The sequence below is a fragment of the Hydra viridissima genome, unplaced genomic scaffold (assembly GCF_058129835.1).
Source record: "Hydra viridissima isolate aposymbiotic clone 2 unplaced genomic scaffold, HvirCarnegie_v1 scaffold_2, whole genome shotgun sequence".
In the NCBI taxonomy this organism is placed as follows: Eukaryota; Metazoa; Cnidaria; class Hydrozoa; order Anthoathecata; family Hydridae; genus Hydra; species Hydra viridissima.
In genome coordinates this window covers 24,301,796-24,329,502 of record NW_028324301.1, presented here as the reverse complement: position 1 = coordinate 24,329,502, position 27,707 = coordinate 24,301,796, and the positions used below count along the sequence as shown (strand labels likewise).

Here is a 27,707-nt window from a genome sequence, read left to right as displayed (position 1 = left end):
AACACCTGCATATTTTTGTGAAATTACCAGTTTATTTCTCTCATTCGTCTACATTTATTCTAGCATTACTTTCTATTTAAAAATATAGTTAAAATATACAGAAAAAATCTGCGTGCTAAATAATTTTAACAAAGTTACAAGTAACGAAGATATATTGTTTCTTGTTATGTGACGAAGATTAATCGTTCTTTACTGAGTGATGCGTCCGAAACGTCCGTAAGTGAAAGGAATGATCAAACCACTTTATTGTAAATGGGAAAATTTTTTTTTTAAAAAAAAACTTTGATTAAAAAAGTCACTAAAAAAGGTTGATTGAGTTATTTTTTGTATATTGGTGTTATCTTTAACTGAGCGTCGTTGTGTGTACGTGCGGAGCCGCGGAGCTTTGCGGGAACGTTTGGAACCACTAATATGTAATATAAATTAGAGGATAGATGCTGCTACTCCCCTGAATGGTTTGACAAAAAGAGTTACCAACGTCACTTGTCAAATATTAAAGGAATTTTTGACTAAATTCTATATTCAAAAACAGAGTTTAATTTTTAATAGTTTTCGAACAAGTAATATTATTAACCTGGTAAATAAGTTGGGGAACCCGGGGCGGAATTAGCCAGTACTTTTTTCAGAGGTCATGAAAATCTTCTAAAAACAGTTGAAGCTTGAATAGTTGATTGGAAGTTACCTTTTTTTGTATAAAAAACAAGAAAAAATAAGCAAATTGCCATTCTAGCAACTTGTAAAATTAAGAAATAAGGTTAAAATTAAAAAAGTAAATAATGTTATGAAAAGTCTAGATCTAGATTCGAATGAGACTTATCCCGGCTAAAGTAGATAAAAATCCCAGTCCTGTTCCCATTCCGCCCCAAATGACAAAGTTTAGATGAAAAATTGAGCGTAAGAAGTAGATATTACGAACATTTAACAAACACACTTTAAATTATAGATTATACTTACAATAGCCACATGAGAATCTTAAAATGCTGTAATTAGTTATGTGAAAATCGTGAAATAAAGTAACCTTACGACAACGATGTAAACAAAAACGCGGAACCTTTTATATATTTCCTGTCTAAATTTATTTCAAATTGTTTTTTAGAGATCTCACGTCATAGTTATTAAACAAATGAAGGATTCCATTCCACCTAGGCTTTCCCTAATTCTCATGTACCTAGCTACTTCCAAAAGTACCTTGCTAGCCTAAATAACTGCAGGGAGTATAAGTAGGGGAACCTGTTGTACCTTTGACTACATTGTACCTTTAGTCGCTTCGTCCTGTTGACCTACTATTATTACTTTGAAAAAGCATGAAGTGCTATTTGAAATATTAGTCAATGACAACTCTTCTTAACGTAAAAGATCATGCTTAGGATAGATTGTGTTGATCTACGAGAAGTTATACTTTTTTGGCTCTTGAAAAGTAAATATTTGTGTTTAACTTATTTTGATAATAAAACTGTCATAAATTGTTGTTTGGTTGATGTTATTAACATTAGCCTATATCTTTTTTTTGTTACGGAAATGTTTAGATGATAATTTCTTAACCTAAATGGGGATTGAGATGATAATTGTTAAAGAAACTCATCTCGTGTACCTTTGACCAGCGTTGGATGTTTTACCTTTGGCTGTTACGCTTTGATATTTTGCAAACTTTAAGAGGCAGTTTTATGAAAATTATTATAAAATTCATTTACTAATGTGTAATTGTATGATGATAAATTTTAATGATTAAGTTAGTTGGCAGCTGTAGCAACTTAATAATCAGGTTGATTATATAGCTTTACTTAATTTCTATACAGCCATAAGGAAGTAAGAGCAGAAAAATATAAAATCATTTCTGTTAACATGCTTTTGTTTAAAATGTGAAGGAGGAAGGTTGATGCTTTTCTCAAGAAGATGTAATGATAAGTTAACTCTACGTAAACCACAGCTAATGTATCTTGGAAGATCTTCTGCTTTCAATAAAGAAACCATAAGAGTTATATAAAAGTTATAAAAGTGTTTCAAAATGTTATCATTTTGAAACATCAAACATTTAAAACTGTGATGCAACAGAACTTCCCACAGTTCAAATTCCACCAAAAATCATAGCTTCAGAAGGCAAAAAACAAGTAAGAAGTATGACTAGTGCAGAATGAGGCGACAATGCAACAATCATTACAACCATTGGTACTACTGTATTTCCATGTGCTAAATTTAAGGAATACATGGTGAATGGTGCTTCTCCTAATGTATGACCTTTGGTTGAATAACTAGTTTTTTTATTAATGGATAATCATGAAGTTCGTGTCAACATTTCTATTATTGAGTTAGCTAAAAGTTCTGGCACAATTTTAATGACATTTCATCCTCATGCAACCCACAAAATGCAACTCCTATTTAAAATTTTTTTATAACAATGCCATGAATAATTGGATGATATCTCTAGGAAATGCTGTTAAACAGTTACAATTTATGATGTATCTTACCTTGTTGGTCAAGCTTATTCTCATACTTTTGTACCAAATAATATGATTAACAGTTTTAAATGTTCTGGGTTTTTTCCCATGATGAAAATATCTTTATTGAAGTTTATTTTTTAGCTGCAAATGTTGCTGATAAGCCAATAGTGGATATTGAAACTTGAGTTTTTAATGATATTATTAAAGTTAAAACCACTCCTGGGAATTAACCATCAACATCAATTGTTTCACCTAAAATAATACAACCTATCCAAAAGCCAAATTAGGAAAGACAACTATTACAAAAAGGTGTGAGGAAAAATCACATATTTTAACTGTAACACATGAAATGAAAGTTATTTTATATTTAAAATCTAACAATTAAAATGTTCCCAGCAAGCACACAACGTTGAAACAACGTTGAAATAACGTTGATCAACGTCGATCAACGTTATTTCAACGTTGCTACAACATTGTGTGCTTGCTGGGTCAAAAAAACCTCTCCAAGACAAATAAAACCAATGCCAAACCAGATCGTTTTTAAGCTAGAGTCTTACACATGTTTAAATGGTAAAAGTTATGATGAAACTGATTTTGAAGTAAATATACTTGATAATGAACTAGAAAAAGCAAACAAGAAAAGTGAAATAGCTTCACGAAATTTTAAAGTGGAAAGAAATACTCTTTGCATTATGTGGCAGAAGTTATTGAAGTTGTTGGTTTAGTTTATAAAATTAAATATATTAAGAAGTCAGACAAAAAATTTACACGAGGTGAAAAATATTTCTGATTTTACTGTACAGTAACATTTAATATAATACATTCTCCTAATTTTTTATTTTTTATCGTCTGCATTCAAATCTTTTACTTACGCATTATGATCATATTTAAATGAATATGGCAGCTAAAGATTGTGGTTGTGGTTGCGTTTTAAGAGATTTCTATGTTAAAAACCTATTTATGGGAGATTCGTGTACCTTGAGCCAGATTTTTAGTATGATCACATCATACAATTACTTTCTTTTGATAACAATACAATTACTTAAAATATAAAATTCCGTCAAGTAAAAGGATTTTAAAGTCAGTGACCCTAGTTACAACGTCCATGTTGCACTTTTGACCATTTAAATATTTTTTTAAAACGCTAAAAAATGATACTTCTTGGCCGAATTATCAATGCAGACTTTACGAACGGTGAATCAAAATAAAAATAGTTTGCTGAAAACTCTTTTTTACATACGTAAGAACATGAATTTATAACCCAAATACTTCTGTTGGACTAGCTTTTCTTTATGTAGTGCTTAGATAATGAAATAATTTTTGAATTTTATCTCAACGGAGTTCCTTCAAAAAGATACTTAACCGCAAAAAATTATGCGGTAGAGTTAGAACATTCTATTTTACAAAGATTACGAAACTCAGTTTCCGCTTGTCCCATGATAGTATTTTTTACGATCGGCATGGCGAATAGAAGATCAAACTCTCCATGATGATTAAAATAGACGTTGATATAAGAGAGACTGACTGACCAAACATGTGTTAATATTTCTTTCAATTTTTTTTTTACTTTGCATTAAAATCTAGAGACTCGATAAAAAAATGGTATTTGATTAATTTTTTGTAAAAAATTGCGAGTCTCTTGCCTGAATTGCCTGTAGTGTTGGCATGTCTAATCTGATTAATTACACAATAAAGATAATGCTTTTTCAAATGAAATGTTAGAAATTTTTTTTTTTTTTTTGTATAAAATTTATTGCTAATATTAAATTTTATATTTGATTTATAATAGAGTTTTTTTTAGCTATAGGGGAATTTATAAAAAATGGTACCTGGAAAAAATCTATTTTAACGTATATTACTTTTAACCTTTTACACACAAATCATAATTTTTAAATAAACTCTTTTTTTTTCTCTAAGTTCAGGATATTTACATGTCCAACATTTCAAAATTTGAACAAATTTTAGATAAAATAAAAGCCATTAGTCATATTATTTCTAAAAGTATTTTTCATAGAATTTAATAATATTATATAGTAATTTAATAATATTATATAGTTCAACAAAAATTAAATGGAAAAAGTTTAAACACAGCTACAAATGGGTACAAGTCAAGTATATTTATTCTGGATTTTGATTCTTATTAACATTTTACCATGTGCATTTAATAATTCAGGCGATCTGCGTTGCAAGTGTGTTTGCCCTAAAGAAGGACCAAAAAACTCAACGCACATTTTCATTGTAAATAACATAACAGAACCAGAGGATTGCACCTGTCGAAATGTAGTAAAGCGTGAAGAAAATTTTTGTTTAAAATGTGAGTGCATCTTTGAAATGCGTCACTCAATGCTCATCAAAGTGATTATTATATTTGTTATAGTATTTATTATTTTGTTATGTTTGTACATGGTTGTGGTTTTCATCAAATCAAAAATACATAGATCTAGATCTACTTCTTTGATTAATGAAAAAATAAAAAGACCAATTTTTAGAAAACGTAATAATGCAGCATTAAATAGATTAGATAAGAAGATATCTGATTGGCAACAAAGTGTGGATGAACAAAGATACAGAGTTTATGGAAAAAAGGACGTTTTAAATTAAAAAAAACTATAATTTACCTCTACTAAACTTTCTGAGGCACTATTGTTCTATTGCACATTCCCTCTAAAATAACTTTATAAAAACCTTTTAAATATATTTATTCACAAAGTAATTTTTGTGTGAAAAAGTAAGTTTTTATATGAAAGTCACATTCATTTCAGCTTATAATTTTTATTTACAAATTAACATCTCAAAAAAGATAAATATAACAAATGTTATTTCTATGCCTATTGATTTTTTTAATCAATTCTAATTTATCAATAACCAATTTTTTCATTGTTTTACTGTACAATAGCCAATTTTTAAAGCGAGTTTTATTAGAATTTAAAACGATAATAAGTAGTTAAGAACATTTTTGTCTGAGATTATTTTTTACAATAAACATGTATTTCTGAATGCAATACTGATAATCTTTATATGTTTTTTTGTTTTGTTTCTACTACTGCTAACTATTTCATTTTATAATGAAAATATAATTGCTATTTTAATTATAAACTGCCTCATGCAAATACATACAAGTTTTAAATTATTTATGTCTAAAATAAAAGTAAACATGTTTAACGTAATTTATTTAGCAAGATTCCAAACTTTAGAATCTTTAGTAAACATCAAAATGCAATACACCAAACAGTAATCTAGTTCCAAATATCAGGTTTATTTTTATACCAAATATAAAAGGAAATAAAAAAAATTAAACATTTCTTTAATTTCTAGATCAAGTGAGAAGTTTTTAACAAGTTTATAAATCTTAAACTTATAAGTGTGTGAAATAAGTATGACTCATGGTCTTGACTCCATGTAAAACTTTATAAAAATCAAAGGGAAATTAGGCAATACAAAGATAGATTTTTCATCAGATTGAATGCAGTTTTTCAAAGATTTAGTATTTCAACAAGTAGTTTGTTGTTATTGATTTAACTTCCCATTGGAGTTGTTTGTCTTTCAATCCATTTCTAAAATTCAGAAAATATTCAACCCTTTGCTCCTCTATTAGATAGATTTATAGTTTCAAGCTGTTTTATGAAAAATTTCTGCAATTTTATTTCCATTCTTTATAAACCTTCCATTAGAATTTAATTTCTTTATAATTTTTTTTTTAAAATAAGTTTATCTAACAATTTTCAAAAAACAGTTTGCTAGACAAATTTGACAAATCTCTAAAGGTTCAAATTAATATTTCACTTAAATGAAAAATTCACCTTTGTGAATTTTTTTTGTTTTTTTTTAGTTTTCTTTTTAGTTTTTTGAAAATAAGTTTAATCTTTGCAATCTCATGTCATAAATATACATAAATTTTTATTTTCTGTATATACTTTGTATATTATATTACTCATAAAGATTAAAAAAAAACTATATTTTTAGAAAAAAAATGTTTGTTTTAAAAGACAAAATGATTCAGTTCTTCTTTATGTTTACACTTCTATGCATTTTGCCAAAGACTCTTACTGCATTAGGTGATGTACGGTGTAAATGTGTCTGTCCAAAAGAACAACGCAATCTTTCAACCAATGTTTTTATTGTAAATGATATGGCTCACCCAGATGATTGTAATTGTGAAAATGTTGTTAAACGAGAAGAACTATTTTGTTTAAAGTGTGAATGTAAATTTGAAGTTCGTAATTCTGCTTTGATCAAAGTGATTATAATATTTGTCTTAACTGTTATTATTTTGCTGTACCTCTACATGTTTATTGTTTTTATACAATCAAAGCGCAAACCTGCTGAAATAGCTATATCCAACTCCCCTCATGAGGAATTAAGGGATTTTGGTCCAACCAAGAGAAAAATGACATTAGGTCTAGAGCGCAGAATGTCTGTTTGGCAACAATCTGTTGAGGTTCAAAGAAATCGGGTTTATGGAATAAAAAATGTTTTAAATTAAAAAGATAATTCTTAAAAAAAGTATTGCATTACAAATATTTTGAATACTAAAGCTGTCAGGAAAAATGTTGCATTTTTCACATTACTCTGTTTGCAATCAGGTTTGGTCTTTAATTTTTTTTTTAATCTTAGTTTTAACATATATTTGTGCTTTAGCTGATTTATCAACAAGATATTGTGTATCTAACTATTTTTATCTCAATTTTTTTTAAAACAAGTTTTATATATATATTTCTTTTGGTATATTGATTTTTGAAAATAAATTACATTTACCATTTTATCAATACTTAATCTGATTATGCTTGAATAAGTTTTTTTTTTTCATATTCTTCTTTATTTTTAGCCTTAAAATTTTGTAACATTTTTTAAAGGTGTCTTTTGTGTGTTTAGCTTATTACTGTTATTTTTATTTTTTTTTTTTGCAAAAGTTTTCTTTCTTTTACATTTTAAAATTAATGTTAAAAAGTTTAGATAAAAAGTGATAATAAAGCAATTATGTTTTTATATATGCAGTTTGATGAATTGAATTTTTTATGATTTATAGATTTTAATTTTTTATAGTTATATATTTACAAATTTATATATGTACCCATAAACTGCTTTTTTTTTTTAAAATCTTGGTATTTAAAAGAAAAAAAGATCTTTAATGTTTTAGTTTTCCTTTGTTATTTTTTTGTCAAAGAATTTTTCCCTTTTTAAATAATAATTTGCTCATGCCAACAGTTTTTTTTATAAATTAATGAAACAGTTTTGTTATAAATTAATAAAATTTCATATCTTTAGCAAGTGATCTTTTTGCTTTTGAGGAGCTATAGTTTAAGATTCTTTCGCTAAATCTTTTTCCTGGAACTTCAAGACACTCAATATACATTTCCAGTGTTAAATAAATGGTAAGATTTACTTTCTTTATTAAATCCTTTTTTTTTAAATTTTTTAGACATTTTTTTGCTATAGATAGTTGTGAAAATGCTATATAAGAAAGACAGTGGAGAGAATGAGAACCAGAGGAAAATCTTATTAGAAAAACAGTATTTGAATGATGGTTGTTATTTTTAACATGATAATATTTGTGATATTGGGAATCGTTAGACTGAAGAAAATGATTATGATTAAAATTTAATTTCTTTATAAATGTAGAATTTTTTTTATTAACTAGTTAAATTGCATGATACATTAAAAAAGCTAAAAATTTTATGTAAAAAAGTGGATAAACAATATGATATCATTGGATAAACAGTATTTAAACACGTTGTTTTTTATGAATTCCACCCACTGTACATCCAATTTCCATAATTTACCACATTTATCATAGTAACATTTTTAAGCTTAAATCTGACATTGTAAAAGCAAACTAAATTTCCAATACAAAAATTCACAGATATTAAAATAAACTTCATTTCGGTTCATGGTATTCCAAATTTTATATGGATATTAATCACTATAATTGCTGACAGTTAAAATGCCAAGAGGACCTAATGGAAGCAACACAAAAAAAAAAGCTCTAAATTTTTCTTGTGTTAATACTTTCTACATCTAAGCCTACATTAAGTATACAGAGTTAGAATTTGATAGAATAGTTTTTTCTTTTATGTTAATGTAGCAACCCTATTGTTCTGTAGAAAATTAATAATGTTAGGAGTACCAGCAGGTTTTGAGGATTACTCTAGTGATGAAGATATTGATGTTGAAGAAATTTTTGAAATAGATGAATCAAAAGAATTTAATCAAATGCAAGATCTGGATGCATCAAATAAAACTAGGTAACTAATGAGTTTAAACAACTTGTTCTTGAATGTAATAGGATGTACTTTAAATTGATATTCAATTAAATGATATCAAGTGAACTGGAAATTGTTTTAAAATAACTTTTGATTAACAAAGCTCGTTCACCTGTTACATATAATAAACTATTTTTTTACAGTATATTTACCCAAAGATCTTCTTTTGAAAATGTCTCTGAAAAAGTCAGCTTTGAAGTTGAAGAAATGAGAATTGCAGTCTTAAAAAATGATGTCAGACTTGTAAATGAATTGCTCAACAAAGGTAGGATTATATTCTGTTATTAAATCTTCAAATATTTCTTTTAAATATTCTCTTAGTTTCATAATGTTTCATCATTTAATAGTATTTTTCTATTTTTGATTTAGGTTTCAAAATTGAAAAGTTGTTGCCAACTGGATGGTCCATTCTAATGTATGCAGCCAATAATGGCTGTATAGAAATAGTCAATATACTTTTAGAAAAGAAATCAAATCCTAATTTTGAATGTGGTAAGTATTACTTACAATATTTTGAACTTTTTAAATCATTGTTTCTATTGTCTGAGAGATTTTCTCCTTTAGACATGTTCACACCATTAATGGCCACATGTTATTCTACAAAAGCTACAGAGGAGAAGCTACTAAAATGTGTAGAATCTTTAGTTAATGCAAATGCTCTTATAGACTCTCATGACAGGTTTTTAAAGATATGTTTAAGTTCTTAAATTTTTTAAGTTTGTTGATTTTCTTTTTAATCAAATTTATTGCTACCCCATCCTACTATGTTTCAGGATATTTCACCTGATTCTGTTTATTTATACAAACAATGTAATAGTAAATTAGGTTTTTGATGGTTTGCTAAATATTTAGCTGTAGTATCCTTTGAAAACAAGCATGTCTATTTTGCAGATTCTCTATACATTTTAAGTTTATTTGATTTATAACTTTTTTTTTTAGATATTTGATGACTGCTTTAATGTATGCTTCGAAGCAAGGTTATGCTAAAATTGTAGATTTTTTATGTAAAAATGGAGCAAACATTAATTTTCAAGATACCAAAGGATGGACGGTAAATTTTAAATTTTGAAAAAAATATCTTTTTTACTTCATTCCATCATTTATATACTATAAATTTTGTTTATTTTGTTTATTTTTTATTTTTTCTCCAATCGTTATTTATAGAGGTGGGAGTTAAGGTTAGTTTTAGTGTCATTAAAATTAGTCGACTAACTTTTTAGTCTAACTAAAACTAGTCGACTAACCTTTTAGTCTAACTATAATTAGTCGGTTAACTTTTTAAGTGCTAAAAAAAACTGAATAACCTATACCATGAAGTTATATGAACATAATATGAATTATGACAAATAAATCAATTTAAAGACATTCATCAAATTTTATTGTTTTTAAGAAATTTAAAATACTTTATATAATTTGTGACATTAGATAATAAAAATGTTTTTTTTATACCTAGTATTGCCCCTAGTATTGAATTAAATAAAAATTGATTTGTTAGCAGAACAACTCCATCAAAAATAATTGATATTTTATACTAAAAACATGATTAGTTATTAGCATTTTAATAATAATTTTTAAAAGAAAAACAAACTTGAGAGTTGAACAAGATATATATTCAATTACACAATATAGAAATAATAAAAAACATTGTGTAACAATTACCATCTTATTGTTGTCACTGTAAAGATCTGCATTTTTATGAGTGTAGAACAAAATAGATTACGTATTATTACTTCTCAACAAATCATTGCAGGTATTATATAAAGGAAATCCGAAAATGCTTCTGCACATAACACATCTTTCAAAAACATGGCACCATTTTTATAAATTGATTTCATATGTGTTTTATAATTTATAATTCACTTTAATTAGAAATTGAAAAAATCCAAGTACCTAATAATAATGGGGGACTAGTTAGATAAGTTTTATTACAAAATTCCAAGTGTATATGTTGCAAACCTTTTTCCAAAATCCTGAAAAACTCTGAAAATTGAACTTTGAAATAGATGCCCTGCAGATAACTAATGCATAACAAGACATAAAAAAAGTATTTTTTGGGTAACAGTAACAATATATTTTTTGCAAATTAAAAATTTAGTCGACTAAATTCAGTTAGACTACAAAGTTAGTTGACTAATATTATGTCATAACTAAGTTTAGTTATATTGAAAATGTAGTCGACTATTTTAGTTAGACTAAAAAGTTAGTCAAGTTATTTTAGACTAAATTCTTAGTTGACTAATTTTAGTTAGATTAAAAAGTTAGTTAACTAAATTTAGTTAGATTAAAAAGTTAGTAACTAAATTTAGTTAGACTAAAAAGTTATTTGACTAAATTTAGTTTGAGTGAAATGTTAGTCAACTAAATTTAGTTAGACTAAAAAGTTACTCGACTAAATTTAGTTATGATTTTTTTAGTTAAGTTAGTTACAATTTTTAGTTTTGGTCACAACACTAGTTATTTATCATTCTTTAGGGCAGGTTGAACCCCCAAAGTTATAAAAAATGAGCAAATGACTTTACTCATTTGTTTTTTAGTTAATATATGTAATTAAATCTCTTGAAAAGTTAAAATTTGGGCTTTTTGATCAAAGTTTTTCTTTGGGGGGGGGGGGGCTTTTTAATGAAAACTTTTTTTTTTTTTTTTTTTTTTCTATATTCTTTTTCTAAGAAATCATCAAGAATCAACATCAAGAAAATATTTTTTATTTTTTGTTCACAATTGTGAACCTAATATATTTTGTTTCAGTTATGTATTAAAAAGGTTTTGCAAAAGCTGCTCTCATGGTTGACTTTAAAAAAATCTTATGACGATCTTTTTTTTTTATTTATAGTAATTGTTAACATTGTATTTATTTATATTGTTTTTTTTATTATAACTAATGTTCTTGGTTTTTAAAATATTTAATTATTGAATTTTTTTTTTTTTTTTTTGACTTTTTATTTTTGATATTTAAACATTTGTTTAAACATTTGTTTGTTTTTAGGCACTTGCTTTTGCAAGTAGACATGGCTATAGCCATGTAGCAAAAGTTCTACTTCAGCATAATGCTGACCATCTTCTCACTGCATTTGATGGACAAACTCCTGCTGATATTGCATTTTCACATAACTATAAAATGGTAGATTTTAATGAGCTATTGCTATGTAAATAAATTCATAATTTCTGTCAGTCTAAAGTGCTTTTATTGAAGGAATAGTTTAATAGTTTGATTTTCCTCAATTCTCTATGTTTAGATGTCAGAGATGCTAGAAAAATTCAATGGCAGTAATTTTGATCAAATTAAAGATGTCCTCGCCAATAGGTACTTAAGTAAATACAAATACTGGCTATTTTTTATGTGTAATTTATTGTTAATCTCATAAATATTACAAAATTGTTTTGTCCATAATTAATTATTTTTTTTTTTTATAACTTCAGAAACAATCACAGCTCTACACAACCCAAGTAAAAAACATTTAATTATTAAAACATTTACTAGTTATTAAACTTTACTAGTTATCAGTTTTAATTGCTGATGGTGACTGGTTTTGCTTGCTGAAATGTGAAGCTTTAAAGCCTAATCTGTGTTATATTATTTTATTGGTTCAATTCTCCTACTTAAGTGATTAGATTAACAATTCATTACAAATATTGTTTACCTATAAACTTCACTGCTAATAACATCTTTAAATAGATGAAATTGAGTTTAAATAAACATTAAAAGATTAATCAAAAAAGCATTTTAAACAATTATCAAATAACACCTTATAAGTTGTTTCCATATAAATTGGAAACAGTTCTCTATCCTGAAAACTGAATAGAATAAGGTAAGTATGGGTATTAAGGCCCACCTAACAGACTTTTGGTCATTTAGGCTTTAAAAATTAAGTTTAAAAAAATATTTTCGATTGCTGCTTAAGATTAATCATTCCTTGATGTAAAAATCTTATCTGCATATTGAGGAAATAATTATAACAAAAGTTATTCATGTTTTTGTAGCATACCTTAATTGGGCCTTATTACCCCCTTATGGGGGTAATAAGGCCCATGTAAAAAATACAAAAAATAAAGAAAGAAAAACCAGAAAAAAGTTTGGAAACATTCTTTTAATGCATAGTTTATCTCACATTTATAAAATAATAAGTAATCTTGCATATTTATATACTTTAAAAGAATCAATTTTTTATACAACAGTGAATAACAACAGAAAATTAAAAAATTCAATAAAGAAATGTTACAAATAAAAACATTATTCTTCGCAGAATGGACATACTAATTCTTCCTCATCTTCAGAATCATACCCAATGCACCCCTCGTGGTACCATACTTTACATTTACAACATTGTCGCATACTTTCTACAGACTTTTGCTGGCATAACAAACAAAACCAATCATTCACATCCACACTTACAGACTTACTTTTCTTTGGACTTGGTTTTCCTTTGCCTTTATTCTTTTTATTAACAGCTTTAGAAGTGGAAGATTGAGAATAATCTTTTTTCAGGTCTTTAGAAACATTTGCTTTTCCTTTGCCCTTATTCTTATTATTAACAGCTTTAGAAGTAGAAGACTGAAAATCTTCTTTCGTTAGGGCTTTAGCAACATAGTTAAAACTTTTTTTGCGACCGACCATAGCCATATTTTTCTTCTTAGCAGGACTCGGCATTAAATCATTGAAACTTGCATTAAGATTAATTTCAGGTTGATCGACTGAAACTGTTGAGGGACTGGGTTGGGTGACTGAAGCTGGTGATTTTTAGTGGGCCTTATTACCCGCTTTGAACCTGTTACGTTTATCGATAATGTATCCTTTTGTTTCAACACTTGTATAAATATTACATGATGAGTAATGATAACGAATAAGTACTTAATGCAAATAAATGCAATTGAAAAAAATAGAAGCTTTATAAAATATTTTAAAATGTAAAAACACGTATCTTAAAAATTAGACTTAAGCAATTTTTGACGAAACTAACAAAGTAATCTTGCTTTGTCGAACGCGCGGTAAAGAAATGCTGATTTTTTTTTGCTGCCAGTGATAAAACCAGATAACTCTAATATTTTAATGTCGAAAAAAAGTTTCACAATTTATTTTTTCCCTAACTTTGGATTAGTGGGCCTTATTACCCGCCGGGCCTTAATACCCATACTTACCTTATATATTTTCCTGGATAATTCGAAAAATATTTGAGCAGCCAAAAGTATGAAACCACTTGTCTGAATTTTCCTATCTTCTCTAAACTGGTACTGGTTATGGGGAAATGGACAAATTACTCTGATTTGAGAAAAAAAGGGTTTTCTTGTTTTTGATAAATGTTCTTGCATTAGATAGGTTTTACTGTATTTTAATTCCAGAATGAATTTATTTTAAGTTAGAAAACCCCAATCATTCAATTGGAATTTTTTCTTTTGCAATTTATTTTGTCCAAAATTTTGTGTTGGTGTATTTAGCTCACACAATATAAAGCTGATGCTCTATGGACTAAATCTCTCCTTAAATTACAAAAACACAACTGTTTTTATGTGCCACTACATGACCCTGATTTTCAACGTGTTCAAAAATTTTTTTTTTCTTTTCAGTGATGGTGCACCAAACAAAAGTTATAAAAGTTTAATAAATCTTTCCGTAAAAAATACTTCTGAATGCAGAACAGTATTTCTTTACCACATAAGAAAAAAAAATCCTTGTGATGGGGTTTGTGGTACCACTAAATGTCTTGCTGTCTGCGCCAGCCTACAGAAGTCAGAATATGGACAAAATTCTAAGCCCATTTTTTCAGGTAATATGATGTCAACTATGGTATTAATGAAATCATTCCATGTTATTTCTGCGCATGTTACCATAACAACTTTAGCTTTGAACTTTTGTTGAGAATTTTAATTTCAGTTTCATTGTTAAATTTTATTTTAATTTCTAAAAATGGTGTTAAAAAGAAAAAAATTTTTAAACAATTGATCAAAGAAAAAATGCTGAACTTTTTTTATGGCTTCAAAATTTAAATGTTTACCTGAATCATAAATGAAATGATCGATCAGTTATTGAATTGTATACTATATAATTATATGAAAACTGTATTATTCATGCTTTGAAGGATCTCTAAAAAAAATTAATCTTTAAAAGTTAAAATTTTGCAAAAAAATATTCCTACATATTGCAACCTAATTCTATAGTAAAAAAATTTCAACTTGATTGGATGTGTTTCCATTTGCAAAGTGATAATTCAAGTGATTTTCTACTTATAAAAAGTTTTTAGCAAAATGCAACAGTTCATTATGAGCATGTTTTTATTTTTTGTTGTTGTTGTTGAAATGAAATGAAAAAGAAAAGTATCATGAAAAAATCTCAAATCTTAAAATATCTTTTTTGGTTTACTGTAAAACTCTTATCTCAACCTTAGGTATGTAATTAAGCATGAACAACTTCCAGCTGAGCTAGTATTGTCCATTTTATCTCATGGACAACTGCTTCAAAAGTTAAGCAGTAAGGAAATGGTGGAGAGATGAGTACTAACCTAAGTATTGTAGAAACAGGTTTTCTAAACCTTTGATAGGTATTCACTGTGTGTACAAAATAATACAGCATATGGTTAAGTCCCCAAAAAAAAACAAGTAAAAGAACTGCAACATGTTATAGAAAGGTGTTTTAATTTAGTAGAAAAGTCATCATGCTCAGAACTACTTCTATTCTGCTTCATCTTGCAGAAAAATTTCCATTTAGTAAAGAAGTAAGCTTGATTCTCTACATTTAGTCTTAACTTCACCATTGCAAAAAATTCAATAACAGGTTTTCTTAAAAAAAAAACTTTTGAAATTTTATTTTTGAGTTTTAGCATTTGTTTACTTTTTACATGTAATACTTCATAATTTTTTAAACCATCCACTGTATGTCATAGTAGTCACTGTATGTCACTGTAGTCATGCTTTAAATGATGATGAAGTATACAATAAATTTTTTGAGAAAGCATTTTTGTGGTCAGTCCTTTAAAATATAATGTTGAGTTTTTTCATTCTAAGAAACACTATACCTGATACTAATAAAGTCAATATAGAATGTTAAAGTTGCCTTTTGTATGTTATAATATGAATAATATAATTAGTGTGGCATTTGAATAAATTGCAGCAAAAATACAATATCCCTTTATGTGTTAAAGCACTCATACTATGAAATGAAGAACAGCATATACTTAATATTTAAAAAATATAACTTTGAGAGTGGTACTTAAAGTTTCACATTTGACTTTGAGAGTACTTAGTTTGTTATATGGCATTAGACAAATACAAGCTTTTGCATTATTCTCTATATTTTCTTTTTGTTTGTTTTTGATTTATATAGATATGTCAAGTATGGAGACTTAGAACTGTTTCTTCATGGTTTAGAAATGGGTCACCTTGTTGCTTTATTTCAGGTTTTTTTTTAAGATTTTTTTTTAAGTACATATTGCATTTATTGATATTATTTATTAAAAAATCTATTTTCATTTTTGCAGGAACACAACCTAAGTTTTACAGACATGTTAAAAATGACTGAAGAAGAAATGATTGAGGTATTCACTTTAATGGTAGATAAGGGACCTTTCTGAATGGTGGTTATTGGATAATTTTAGTAAGAATATATGCTTACTTAAGAATATATGCTTACTTAAAAATATATGCTTACTTAAGAATATATGCTTACTTAAGAATATATGCTTACTCAAGAATGCATGCTTACTTAAGAATGTATGCTTACTTAAGAATATATGCTTACTTAAGAATATATGCTTACTCAAGAATGCATGCTTACTTAAGAATGTATGCTTACTTAAGAATATATGCTTACTTAAGAATATATGTTAAGAATAACGTTTTGTTATAAAAGCACCTAAAGATCTGTTATTTGTCTGCAAATTGTACTTTATGAAATTGCTTATTAGCAATATACTTATAATACAATGAACCAGGGGGCAAAATAACTACATCAGTAGGCAAAAATAATTTCTAAGGAATAACTAAAAATTACACTAATTCATCAACTTCAAACTGATAAATCATATAGTTGATGTGTGTTTACATAATAACAAAATGTTTAATTGGCTTAAACAAATAGGAGAAAGTACTCTCGGTTCTTTTTATAATAAATAATAAAAATGCAGATTTTTTAAATAAATGATAAAAATGCAGCTGGTAAAAAATTTGGTTTACTTTTAGTTTGCTTTAATGTTTAGTTTTGAACTTTAAATATTTACCAAAAGAAAAATTTTACTAAATGTTTAAAGGTTCTTTAGATAATAGCATTGCTGGTTTAGTTGCTGAGTCATTTCATAGAACCTAACACTGCATAGCAGGTTATTGTACAAATAAGTAATCTAGAACCAATGATCAGTCAGTGGAAAATAGAACCAAATGTTTTTCTTAAAAGTCATTTTGATGAATAACAAAAAGTCAACCTTAAACTGATTTTTTTATTTACTTTGCAGAAAAGACTCACTGTTACTAAAAAGGGTTCATTATTTCTTTTTTAAGTACTTCTAAATGAGTCTGTGAGTGAATGTGTGTGTGTGTGTGTGCGTGCGCGCGCGCGTACATGCATGCGTGGGTATGTGGTTTAGATATGTGATCTTAGAAACTCTACTTTCCTTTTCTTTTTTTTTTTGTAAACTTGTTCCCAATAATACAGTAAAATACACAGTAATATCAATTCTTCTGCACCTTCTATTTTTACGTATGAAGCAACAAAAAAGCGTATGGAAGAACAAAAATAACAAAATGGAAAAAACAGAATGACATAGAAGAGTGTAAGAAGCAAAATAAAATATTGTAAATGTAACAAAAAATATTACGAGCAAATTTATTATTTAGAAAAGAGGAATTGGTTATTTAGAGAAAGAAAATGAAGAAAGAAAATTTAGGGTTACTCTTTTAGATTGGTGTTACTCAGCTCGGATTACGAAAAAAGCTCATCGATGCCATTCGCACTGTACATACTAATGAATGGGACATGAGTAGTCTTTCCATTGAAGTAAAAAATAGATTGACGTGAGTTTTCCACTTAATTTGTGTTTTTGTTTCAACTCTCTAATTCTCTTTTTTAAAAGGTTTACAAATTTAAAACCGGTTTTATTTTTCAAGGCTATTAGAATGTGCATCTGTCGTTGCTAACGTCACTAAACACTTGCGGTGCATACAGAGTTCGGTAATTTATATCAAAAGGCATTTGAAACCGAATCAATTAGAATTTCTAAGTGTGAGTTTTTTCTTTTGTTTGTCATATTTTTAGCTTTAAACTGCGATGGAAAAATAGTTCGTAATGTTGTGTTTTTAAAAATCCTATTATCTATTGTAGGAGCATGTGAACTTGCAGAAGGCTCTTGTTGAGCAATGTGCTAACGCGAAAGAAATATCAGAAATACTTAATAACGATATCAAGGAATTGCATCTAATCAACTCTAAGGTAATTTCGGCGTTTATTTGATATTAAGAGGGTGAATTTTAAAATGTTTATGTTTGAGTCGCAGGAAAGTTGATTAATTTTAGAAGAAACGATATTTCTCAATAGAGCAATCGCGTTTTTGGCTGGGATGCATGTAGGATAGTTCGCTGAAATGGTAGTACTATTTCAGCGAACTATCCTATATACAATGAGTTTAACAGGTGAGATTAAAAATACTAGTAAAATTTTGACGTGGAACTTGTTTTGCATTTAAATAATAACTCTTTAACTCGGTTTAAAGAATTTAATAGCTGTCGTTTACAGATGGAACTGATAGAAATTTCATCTGGAAACAGGTTTTTTTGAACGATAAGATATTTTTATATTATCAAACGATCGATCTTTTGTTTTAAATTTTTAACATATTATTTTAAACTCAATTAAGTTACTGTGGCAATTACTAAAGTTTCTATTCAAATAATAAATTTCCAGTCGACATGTTCTACTTTTTGGCAAGTGAAAATGCAAATCACTTAAATTGATCGTTTCTAGATATACCCTGAGCGCAATTTGTTATAAAAAAATACGTTAAGAAAATGTATACTTTATGCCCATAAAGGTGCAATTCAGTTTGAATCGATTTAGAACTTTATAAATAACACCGTTTTTTATAAACACTTATTGAAGAATCACTGTTCGTAAAAGATCTTGTCAGTTGTAAATAATATAAATAAATCTTGTTAATTGGAGAACATTTTTTCTTCCTTGAGCCTCAACTACAGGTTCCAGACTTCTTGAAGACTTGCTAGTCAGCTGACTTGGCCTAATAGTTCTTGATGGAGCGTCTTTCAAGTTTGGGTGTTATTTGATACAAGCCTCTACCTGAGCTTGAGCCCATATGCAGAATTCCAATGGCTCCAAATCAGGGGAGCTAAACAAGCAAATCTTTAGGCCTGATTCATTTCATAGTAGCATTGTTTCTGAGTCAGTCTTGGACCAAGTTTACTTGTGTGACTGGGTCGTTAAGACAAAGTTTTCATTATCACTAAATTTCACTTCCATTCAGGGAACGGTAAGAGGTTGAAGATCTTTCTCTTGGTAACTCCACCGTCTGAGGCCTGGTAGAAACACAGGGAGCATTTGAGGCCGTTCGATGCAACCTAACCAAAGACCATTACCTGGTTACAGTGTTTTTGTCTAACTAATTGTTTTGATATCATCAGGGACGTCCTCAACCCTCAAGGTAGATGTACTTGTTTGTTCTGCTGCTGGCTTAAGATGGATTAAGTTTTTTTCTTAAGAATTCAAGGAATCTTCATAAAATTTTTGAAACCTCTGTTCTGATCTTTGACATACCTTCTGACATTATTTTATGACACAGTCAAGCCCCTGACCTTTGGCTTCGTGGTCTTGAGGCGATTTATCTTAATGCGAGCCTTAATTTTGGCTACAAAGGCCTTGGTAGCAACTGGAAACTTGAAATTGCTTTTGGATTTTATTTTGATGTTGTAGACTTTCTGGATACATTAATTCCCTTCACAATGTCGGCAGAAGTCATATTCGCCACATATTCGCGCGACCTTAACTTCTTGCTCACAAATTTCCTCTTGCATTTTTAAATAGTAGTTTTTAAGCAAAAGGTTGTTACTTTTTGTAGATATCAGTTGTAGGAACTACAGAAAAATAATGATTTCGGAAATTATTATGACGTGACCAATTTATAAAAAAACTAGACGTAAATTGACACGCCGTATGCGGTATTCAACAAATATCTTATAGGTCAAGAAGGGAAAGGGCTTGTGGGGGTAACAAACGTTTAAATACATGTCCGTTGACTATCACGTGAGATTGAGCTTAAATCAACGTAGCAATCTAAGATATAAAATGGAAAGATTGTCATAGAGAGTTACAAATCATGAAACTAAACGTAAATAAGTGATTTCCCCCGGCTTTTAGGTTGTCTTTAGACTATTAGTTTTTGTCTTAACTGATTTATATTCTGATTGCAAATGTTTTTAGTGAATTAGGATGCTCAATAAATCTGTTATCGAACGTTTACAATCAAATTGGTTTTATTTAGATGTTCCAAAGCATCGGGGAAAAACCTCCAGAGCTGATTGAAAGACGAGATAAAAGAAACTTTCGTATATCTCGTCCCACCCTCTATCTAGTTCTAGTAGGTTCTGCAATTGTTGGTGGTGGTATTCTCATTAGGTATAAACTCTTTCATTCAACCATGAGCTAGCATATAACAGAAAGTTAGCACGAAATAGTAAAAGATACGAGTTAAAAATCAGCAGAAGGCTGACTGGAACTCGGTGTTCTTGTCTTCAATAAAATGTAAATAATTTATGTGGAAATAAACTGCAGGCGTTCTTTCTTTTTTTTTTTTTTTTTTTTTTTTCTCTTTTTGATTTGATTTTCCTTTAAGAAAGAGGTGTGTCACATATTTAAACAATCCATATTCGAATTATTTCTAATTTAAGTCCTGTTAACGATCATGATGCTTGATTCTAGAATAGTGATTATAGAATGGAGTAGTAGCACACAACTTAGGTTGTGTCATACCATACATTTGGATAACACCGCTCCTTGATTTCAATATCATCTTTCTAATAATAAATATATATTGCTAAGCAACTCTTTTAAATATATCTCAACATTAAACTTTAAAAAAGGTCAGTGTTTGCGGGATGTTCTAGACTATCGGAAAGACCTCGTTTTATTAGTTCACAAATATTTGTTTTAATCAACGGAAGTCTAAACTTCAAAGTTCGCCAAACATTGCAATATACGTGTAAATATCTAATACTACACTCTTACCTTTCATTAACTCATTTTCGGTTCATAAACATGTTTTCTTAGGCGTAAGTTAATGAAAATCGTGAACGAGAAGATTGATTTGAGATGTCCTATCCGTAAAATAATTGGAAACTTTTTATTATTGTAAAAGACCGTCAGGGGTTAGGAAACTTGGATCTAAGCTTTAAACGACTATTGTGTACGGTTATGGTTAAAAAATACTTTGAATCCACAGGAGTTGTTTTCTATTCTTGTTATTTCTTGTTTTGATTCATAAATTCTTTATCGTCAAATTGTTCTAATTGAAAGAAACGCGTTTTTTTTTTTTTTTAAATATTATAATGGTAAAAACTACACGGGGGAAATTTATTAAAAATAAATTTATTTATGGACGCAATATTAGAACATATAATCAACTCAAAGTTAATATATTTCTGTCTAGAAAATGTAATGAAATATACTGTACGTTAAATCATTACGGCATGGTTGTATGTAGTATGTCTTATATTACATGCATGCATATCATACGTACATGTGTACCTACTTACATGCATGCATGCATACATGCATGCATGCATGCATACATACATACATACATACATACATACATACATACATACATACATACATACATACATACATACATACATACATATAAAATCTATTATTAAATATACTTTTTGTAGTAGTTGAATGTGACCAACCGGAATAACAGAAGATCGACGCCATAAAGTTATTTTAGAGGTTTTTTGGAGTTGTTTAAAAATATGGCTTCTATTTAGCTATTTATAACTAGATAACTGAATAGAGGTTTTTATAATTAATGGTTGTCTAAAATTAGATATTTCTTCGGATTGAATCCATAGAAACATATAAAACGCTCAAAAATAACTCAATAAAGATAATGTTTAATTGACGATGTGGAAGAATATCTTTTGGGAAGAATATAACTTTGCTTTTTACTAATTGAGTTACAATTTTTTTTTTTTTTTTTTTGAAAACTGGAAGGTAAGTGAGTTTTATTTTATTTTTGGTTTAAAAATGATCAAGAAAAAATTTTGTTCTCGCCTAAAAGTTATTTTAACACATAGATATCTTGTGTTTTTAGTGGTTCGAAAATGCCGTCATTATTTCAAATAAAAGAATTTGAATGTTGTTTACAACGAGCTTTGAAACCTATTGACATACAAGAAGTAGGTCAGATATACGAAAGAACAAAAGTTTGCGCTGTTTATATAAATGAATCATTCGAATCCCACGATTTTCTGTCAAAAGTTATCACCTTTTATTTGCACGGGCTAGAGAACGCAACATCAAAATGTGAAGGAATAAATAATTCTGCATGTAGTGAACCAACACTAAGTTGGCATTTAGTTTATTTTGCATTCTGGATTGTGGCTCTGTCAGTCGGTCTTATAGCAAATATGTTGGTTCTTTTCGTATTTTATCAGTCTAAAACGCTGCGAAAGAATGTTACGAACTATTTTATAGTTTCTTTGGCCTGCAGTGACTTGCTAGTGATCATGTTTATTATCCCATACAAAGCATACTTGACCTTGCACAACCATCATTTTTGTGCGCCTACAGGAGTTTGCAATATGTTTTTTACAACAGATGTCACTTTTTTTGCGGCTTCTATAACAAATTTATTTGTAATTGCCATCGACAGATATCTTGCTGTCACCAAACCGTATCGTTATAAGAAAATTGTGAACAAAAAACGCGCAAGAATTGTGATAAGTCTAATATGGATTTATTCGTGCTTGTGGGGTGCTTTTGTAAACTTTGACTTTAAAACTCTCCGCTTTGATGCTGTCCAAGTCAAAGACCACATTTGCGTAATTAACAACGGTATAGATACCGTTGTCCAATACGTTATGGTATTCTATGTACCCAGTATTGTTATGTTAGTACTCTACGCTAAAATTTTAAAAGTTACCTTTTCTCATGCGAACCATATTGAAACCATTCACAGAAGCGTCAACATCCAGGATCGGCGCAAAAGCTCTGGTCTCCTTCAACTTCTTTCAGATTCAAAGTTTTTCATAAATAGGCGATTAGAACTCAGGGCCACTAAGGTGGTCGTGGTGGTCTACGGAACATTTATGGTATGCTGGTTTCCTCTCATTACAATGGTTATTGTAAGTGTTCTAGACAAAGACTTTATTCCGTCAAAAGCGGTTTACATCATTTTTGGCGAAATGTTGCCATTGATTAATAGTATTTTAAATGCATTTATTTACGGCATAATGCATCGCGATTATAAGATCGGTTTGAAGCAGATTTTCCGCAAATTTATGTCAAAGACCTTTCACTTAAAAACAACTGACTTTTTTACAAAACAATCAAGTAGGTCATCAATGAATCTGAAATCTCCTGAAAGCGATGGATTCCTAAACAATGAAATACTAAACATAGTAATTAAAGAAGAACTAGAAGAAATGCACGTACATGAAAATAAGCAAACGGATAAATGTGTAGAAATTTCACAACTCCATTTATAGCTCTCATAAATCTATTAAAAACTAATTGCACAAGTTTTAGATTAAATTTAAAAAAATGTTATGCAGTATTTTTTTTTAAATATGTACATACAGCTATATGCTATAAATATAATTCCTTGTGTAGCAGCAAATTTTTACGAAAATATATTTTACAAGTTGATCATCTTTATTTTTGAAGATTTATTTTACTGATCAGTAACTTAATCCCACATCAAATTCCACCCATGTTTGAAAATTCCACCCATGTTTGAAAAAACTACAAAGCTAAGTATTTAGATTGCAGAATGAAGAGTTTATTTACAGAGATTAAATATGACATCAAAGAGCTCAAAAACAAAAGTCTACTATTTCATCTGACACAACTTTGGGCACCGATTGATCAAAAACACCACTCTAAATTTTTGAAAAATAAGTTTTAAACTGTTTGTATATTATTAATCTGAGAAAAAAACATGTTGTATTTTCCAAATCCAAAGTTCACAAAAAATAATTTAACAAACTCAGTATAACTATCAATTAAATTAACTAAAAAAAAAAAGACCCAAACGAAGTGCAGGAAAGAAACAATCGATTATTTGAAGTTTTGAAAACTGTTTTTTAAATTTAGTTTTTAAATTACAGTTGTGGTAACCTCTGAAAGTTTGAAAATTTTCTCTATCGGCAAAGATTGAGTAGTTATTCAAAGTTACTTATGCCTTACTTATGTCTTATTTATGTCTTACTTATGTCTTACTTATTTGAAAAAAGAACCATCTTTACAGCTTGTTGTAGTAAAATATTTTGCTTAAAAGCCATTTGATAAAATAATTTTATAAAAAGGTTTTTTTAGAAATCTAAGAATCAAAATACTAAAACAAAACAAATGATTAATAAATGGTTAAAAGTAAAAAGGTAACGAAATATAAAAGTATGTTTGCGGAAGAAGAACATAAGAATCTTAAAAGTATGCATCTTAAAAGTATGCTTCCAAATGAGATTATTAGTGGTGAGAACATCCTGTAATATAGAAAAGCTGATCAGGAATAAATTTATCCTAGATGGTTCTGGGAAACATAATTATAAACATCAATTAGCTGGCAGATCTGTTGATCCTGATGATCTAAAAGTAAGCAATTATATTAGTTCATTTTGGTTTCTTTGACAAAACAAAGACTGAATACAGCTTGTAACGTTTTTTTTTTTTTAATGCAAGACCAGATACTCTAGTTAACGTTAAAAGAATTCTTAAAACTATTCAAAGTAGCTTTAACCAAATTTTAGAATAAGATCCAACAATGCTTTAAGTTTGATCCAACTTAAAGCTTAAAGTTTGGGAGATTTACATTGGCATTAAAATTAGCGTGGTAGACGGCAAATCGATTGATAGATGTGGGTTCAAGCCCTCTCTATTGCAATGGGATTCAAAAGCATCTTCCTTTTTTTTCTTCATAGGAAAAATTGGAAAGAAAAGAATTTTCTTATCATGATAGAAAATGTAATGCATTTATGCCTGTACCATTGATTATGACCATGATGTTATGTACCATTTGTAGAATGTAGTAAAGAAAGTACTATTTTCCATTCTAAGATGAAGTTTTACACATTCATTTCTTATAATAGAATAAGCAGTCAAAATTTTAAGCAATTCTGAGAACTATGGTTCAATGGACCAGGGGATGTGGAATAACTCTATTACTTAAAGAATAAGTTTAATTTATTGCAATTTTTTTTGTAATTGTAACTTCGGTATCTCTTTTAGCTTCAACTTGTTATGAGATAACATGACAACGTTGAAATCAAACTTATTTGATGACAGGGTAGTTCATTCCGATAGAAACACGTTCTCCTTCGTAAACATTTTACGAGTCCTTTTTATAAATGATTTTCTGAGATTTATTTTTAGGCTGTTTATAAAACCATCTTATTTGATTATTTAAAAATTAATTTTTTTAGTCTCCACATTATCAGTATTTTATGCACACATCAGAAAGGTAATTCAAATCTACCATTTTGTTTGCTTATCATGAGTTTTAGACGTAAATAAATGCTGTATTTTATTCAGAAAATTATTCATATGCTTTAGATTAATACTTAATGCTCTCCCGCTCAGTTTATGTGTTTTTTTCTAGTTTTTTTGTAAACTAGGTTTCTCATCACAAGCATTCCACAACTTTGTTAAACAATCATTCATCAATGCTGCAACCAGTCTTAAAAAAATTTATTGAAAGAAAAGAGTCAACATCCTGCAACTTTTATACACTGACTGACCATTAGACCTATTTTGCTGCGAAATTTAGAGCGTGATCAATAATAAAATGCTTTGTTTTTAATTTCTTTCTGCAGTCCCTGTACAACTGGTTTCTCAATTTTTGTACAAAAATGCGAACCGGTATCATGCTGCTTTTAGATACCACAGTTAATTTTCTTGATTCAAAATTAAAAAATTATTCTGTTTCTTACAATTTTTAGATTTTTTTTTTTTTTTTTTCCATCTTGTTTGTTAATAACTTTATTCTAACTTTTCTCATCTTGTTTATTAACCTTAGATAAATAATTTAGTTTTGAATTTGACGTCAGTTAAGGGTCGCAAACTCATACTCATGCACATACACATGCCGCTCAAAATCAACAAAAAGCCTACATAAAGTGTATTAGAATGCCAAAGAACATCAACAACAAAAAGTCATCCGAGAATAGAAGCTCTCGATGGTGCTTTAGTGAGATACTATTAACAAATTTAGCCAAACAACAAGCAGCAAGACCTGAAAAAAATAAAGACTCGCTCCTATGCCGTAGCTCATTCACTACCTTACAAGAGACTGCTAACCTTTCCAAAACAAAATTTAAAAATGCTAAAGCTAAAGCAAAGCGTTCCAAGTAATGACTTCTTTTTGTTATAACGTACAAACTAAAGTAGCTACATATGCATGTATTTGTTACTTAGGTCATTCTTTGTAACAAAAGAAAAATACGTTCTTGATTTTTAAAATTTATTAAATGTTCGAAATTTTTTCAAAGTGGTATGTAAAGATATTCTTTAAAACGTTTTAGAAGCGTTGAACTAAAAGAAACTAGGCCTTTGATTTCTGAAATTCTTCCCAGCAAGTTGCAAAGAAACAAGTTGGCTCCTTTCTCTACTCTTGGGAAACCAACATGTGGATTCGGATTCTCTCGTCTAACAAATAATCGCAAACAAAAAATCGGTATAACGCCGTCTAATCTTGTCAAATGGAGAAGTCAACACTGCAAAAATTCTCAAGTTCGACGTTCATCATCGAAATAATAGAAACAAACTTTGTTAAGAAACTCTAAACAAAAAATTTTTGTGTTTTTTATAAAATCTACCAAGGCACTAAAGTTTTTCTTAAACTAAATTATCTACTAAACTAAAAAGTAAAAACGTTAATATTTCTATAAAAATTTTAATTTCAAAACCTTTGTGCAGTCCTACGTTCAATGAAGTATTTCAAAGAAGACTCTTTCACAGGCCTTTTTTTTATAACTTAATTTAACAAAAGAAAAATTGAAGTTTTTACTTAAACCTTTAACAAGTTTACATGATGGGGCGAGGTGTGGGTGGGTGGGTGGTTGGGTGGGGGGGGGGGGTATATTTCTTAGTAATATTTTATGTTAATTTTTAGCATCGTTAATACGTCATTAGTTGCATAAAAAGCTTTGATAGTAGAGATTAGGAAAATGTGTACTTTTTGTTGAAATTATTTGTATTATTCAACACCTCACAAACAATTTTATTCACTTTGTCCTTTGTTTTTCCAATAATTCTTTTCCACATCTGTAGTGTGATTCCAAAATACTGCTCTAAGCTGTGATAATATCTTTAGCTGACAAAAAACACTTTCCACGACGAAAATATTTGACATCAACGATTGTTTCAAGATGAAACTATTTAAAATGAGAGAGTTTCTAAAAGTGTTCGTGTATTGTGTGTTTGTGTATTTGTGTATTGATCATTTAAACTGCAGCTTTGATACTCTCAATTTTAGAAATTGCAAACACCAAATAAACTGCATTAAAAAATTTGTATTTTGACGATTCATGAAAGATGGCGGGTGGAGCTGACTTTAGATTCTCTTCCTAGCTCGTCTCGGTAGTGTTGTATATAAATAAAACTGTATTTTTAAGTCGTTTTTTATCATATATTCTATTAAAGTGGACTATAGTGCTGGATAATATTATCAGTAGTACCATGTACTATGTATATAGTAAAATGTTTTCATCATGCATAAAAATATATTCTTTTAAAGCTAAAATTTTTCTCTGTGTAAGGGTCACATCAACTTTTGTACAATAAACGGTTCGAGTATTCTGAAAACAC

The 27,707-nt window shown here is 28.5% G+C and overlaps 5 protein-coding genes across 10 annotated transcripts; all 5 read left to right on the top strand.

Moving 5' to 3' along the window:
• The first annotated feature begins 4,535 nt into the window (after nt 1-4,535).
• Nucleotides 4,536-5,039, top strand: LOC145199242 (transmembrane protein 9B-like). The gene has a single exon (XM_080074259.2). It carries the CDS (start codon nt 4,536-4,538, stop codon nt 5,037-5,039), a length of 504 nt encoding a protein of 167 aa, XP_079930385.2.
• A 1,316-nt stretch (nt 5,040-6,355) lies between these two features.
• On the top strand, nt 6,356-7,115 carry LOC145199374 (proton-transporting V-type ATPase complex assembly regulator TMEM9-like). Its single transcript, XM_080074296.2, has one exon. It carries the CDS (start codon nt 6,409-6,411, stop codon nt 6,919-6,921), a length of 513 nt encoding a protein of 170 aa, XP_079930422.2. The 5' UTR covers nt 6,356-6,408; the 3' UTR covers nt 6,922-7,115.
• Nucleotides 7,116-7,641: 526 nt separating this feature from the next.
• LOC145181100 (ankyrin repeat, SAM and basic leucine zipper domain-containing protein 1-like) lies at nt 7,642-20,466 on the top strand. 5 transcript variants are annotated; one of them, XM_090077774.1, is made up of 15 exons: nt 7,642-7,810; nt 8,540-8,680; nt 8,842-8,963; nt 9,068-9,190; nt 9,263-9,377; nt 9,638-9,749; nt 11,682-11,816; nt 11,932-11,999; nt 12,116-12,142; nt 16,011-16,083; nt 16,165-16,221; nt 17,580-17,692; nt 17,786-17,900; nt 18,000-18,107; nt 20,167-20,466. In XM_090077774.1, exons 2-15 carry the CDS (start codon nt 8,550-8,552, stop codon nt 20,329-20,331), a joined length of 1,464 nt encoding a protein of 487 aa, XP_089933900.1. In that variant the 5' UTR covers nt 7,642-7,810; nt 8,540-8,549; the 3' UTR covers nt 20,332-20,466. The 5 variants fall into 5 exon arrangements, with proteins under 5 accessions (XP_089933900.1, XP_089933902.1, XP_089933904.1 ...); XM_090077776.1 differs by having other exon boundaries at nt 7,673-7,810; nt 8,557-8,680; XM_090077775.1 differs by lacking the exon at nt 7,642-7,810 and having other exon boundaries at nt 7,875-8,680.
• A 394-nt stretch (nt 20,467-20,860) lies between these two features.
• Nucleotides 20,861-23,561, top strand: LOC145181120 (histamine H2 receptor-like). 2 transcript variants are annotated; one of them, XM_090077779.1, is made up of 2 exons: nt 20,861-20,883; nt 21,997-23,561. In XM_090077779.1, exon 2 carries the CDS (start codon nt 22,007-22,009, stop codon nt 23,390-23,392), a length of 1,386 nt encoding a protein of 461 aa, XP_089933905.1. In that variant the 5' UTR covers nt 20,861-20,883; nt 21,997-22,006; the 3' UTR covers nt 23,393-23,561. The 2 variants fall into 2 exon arrangements, with proteins under 2 accessions (XP_089933905.1, XP_079912257.2); XM_080056131.2 differs by lacking the exon at nt 20,861-20,883 and adding an exon at nt 21,753-21,896.
• A 2,363-nt stretch (nt 23,562-25,924) lies between these two features.
• On the top strand, nt 25,925-26,720 carry LOC145181197 (uncharacterized). Its single transcript, XM_080056231.2, has 2 exons — nt 25,925-26,248; nt 26,423-26,720. The coding sequence occupies exons 1-2, from the start codon at nt 26,028-26,030 to the stop codon at nt 26,652-26,654; spliced, it is 453 nt and encodes a 150-aa protein (XP_079912357.2). The 5' UTR covers nt 25,925-26,027; the 3' UTR covers nt 26,655-26,720.
• Nucleotides 26,721-27,707: the final 987 nt, after the last annotated feature.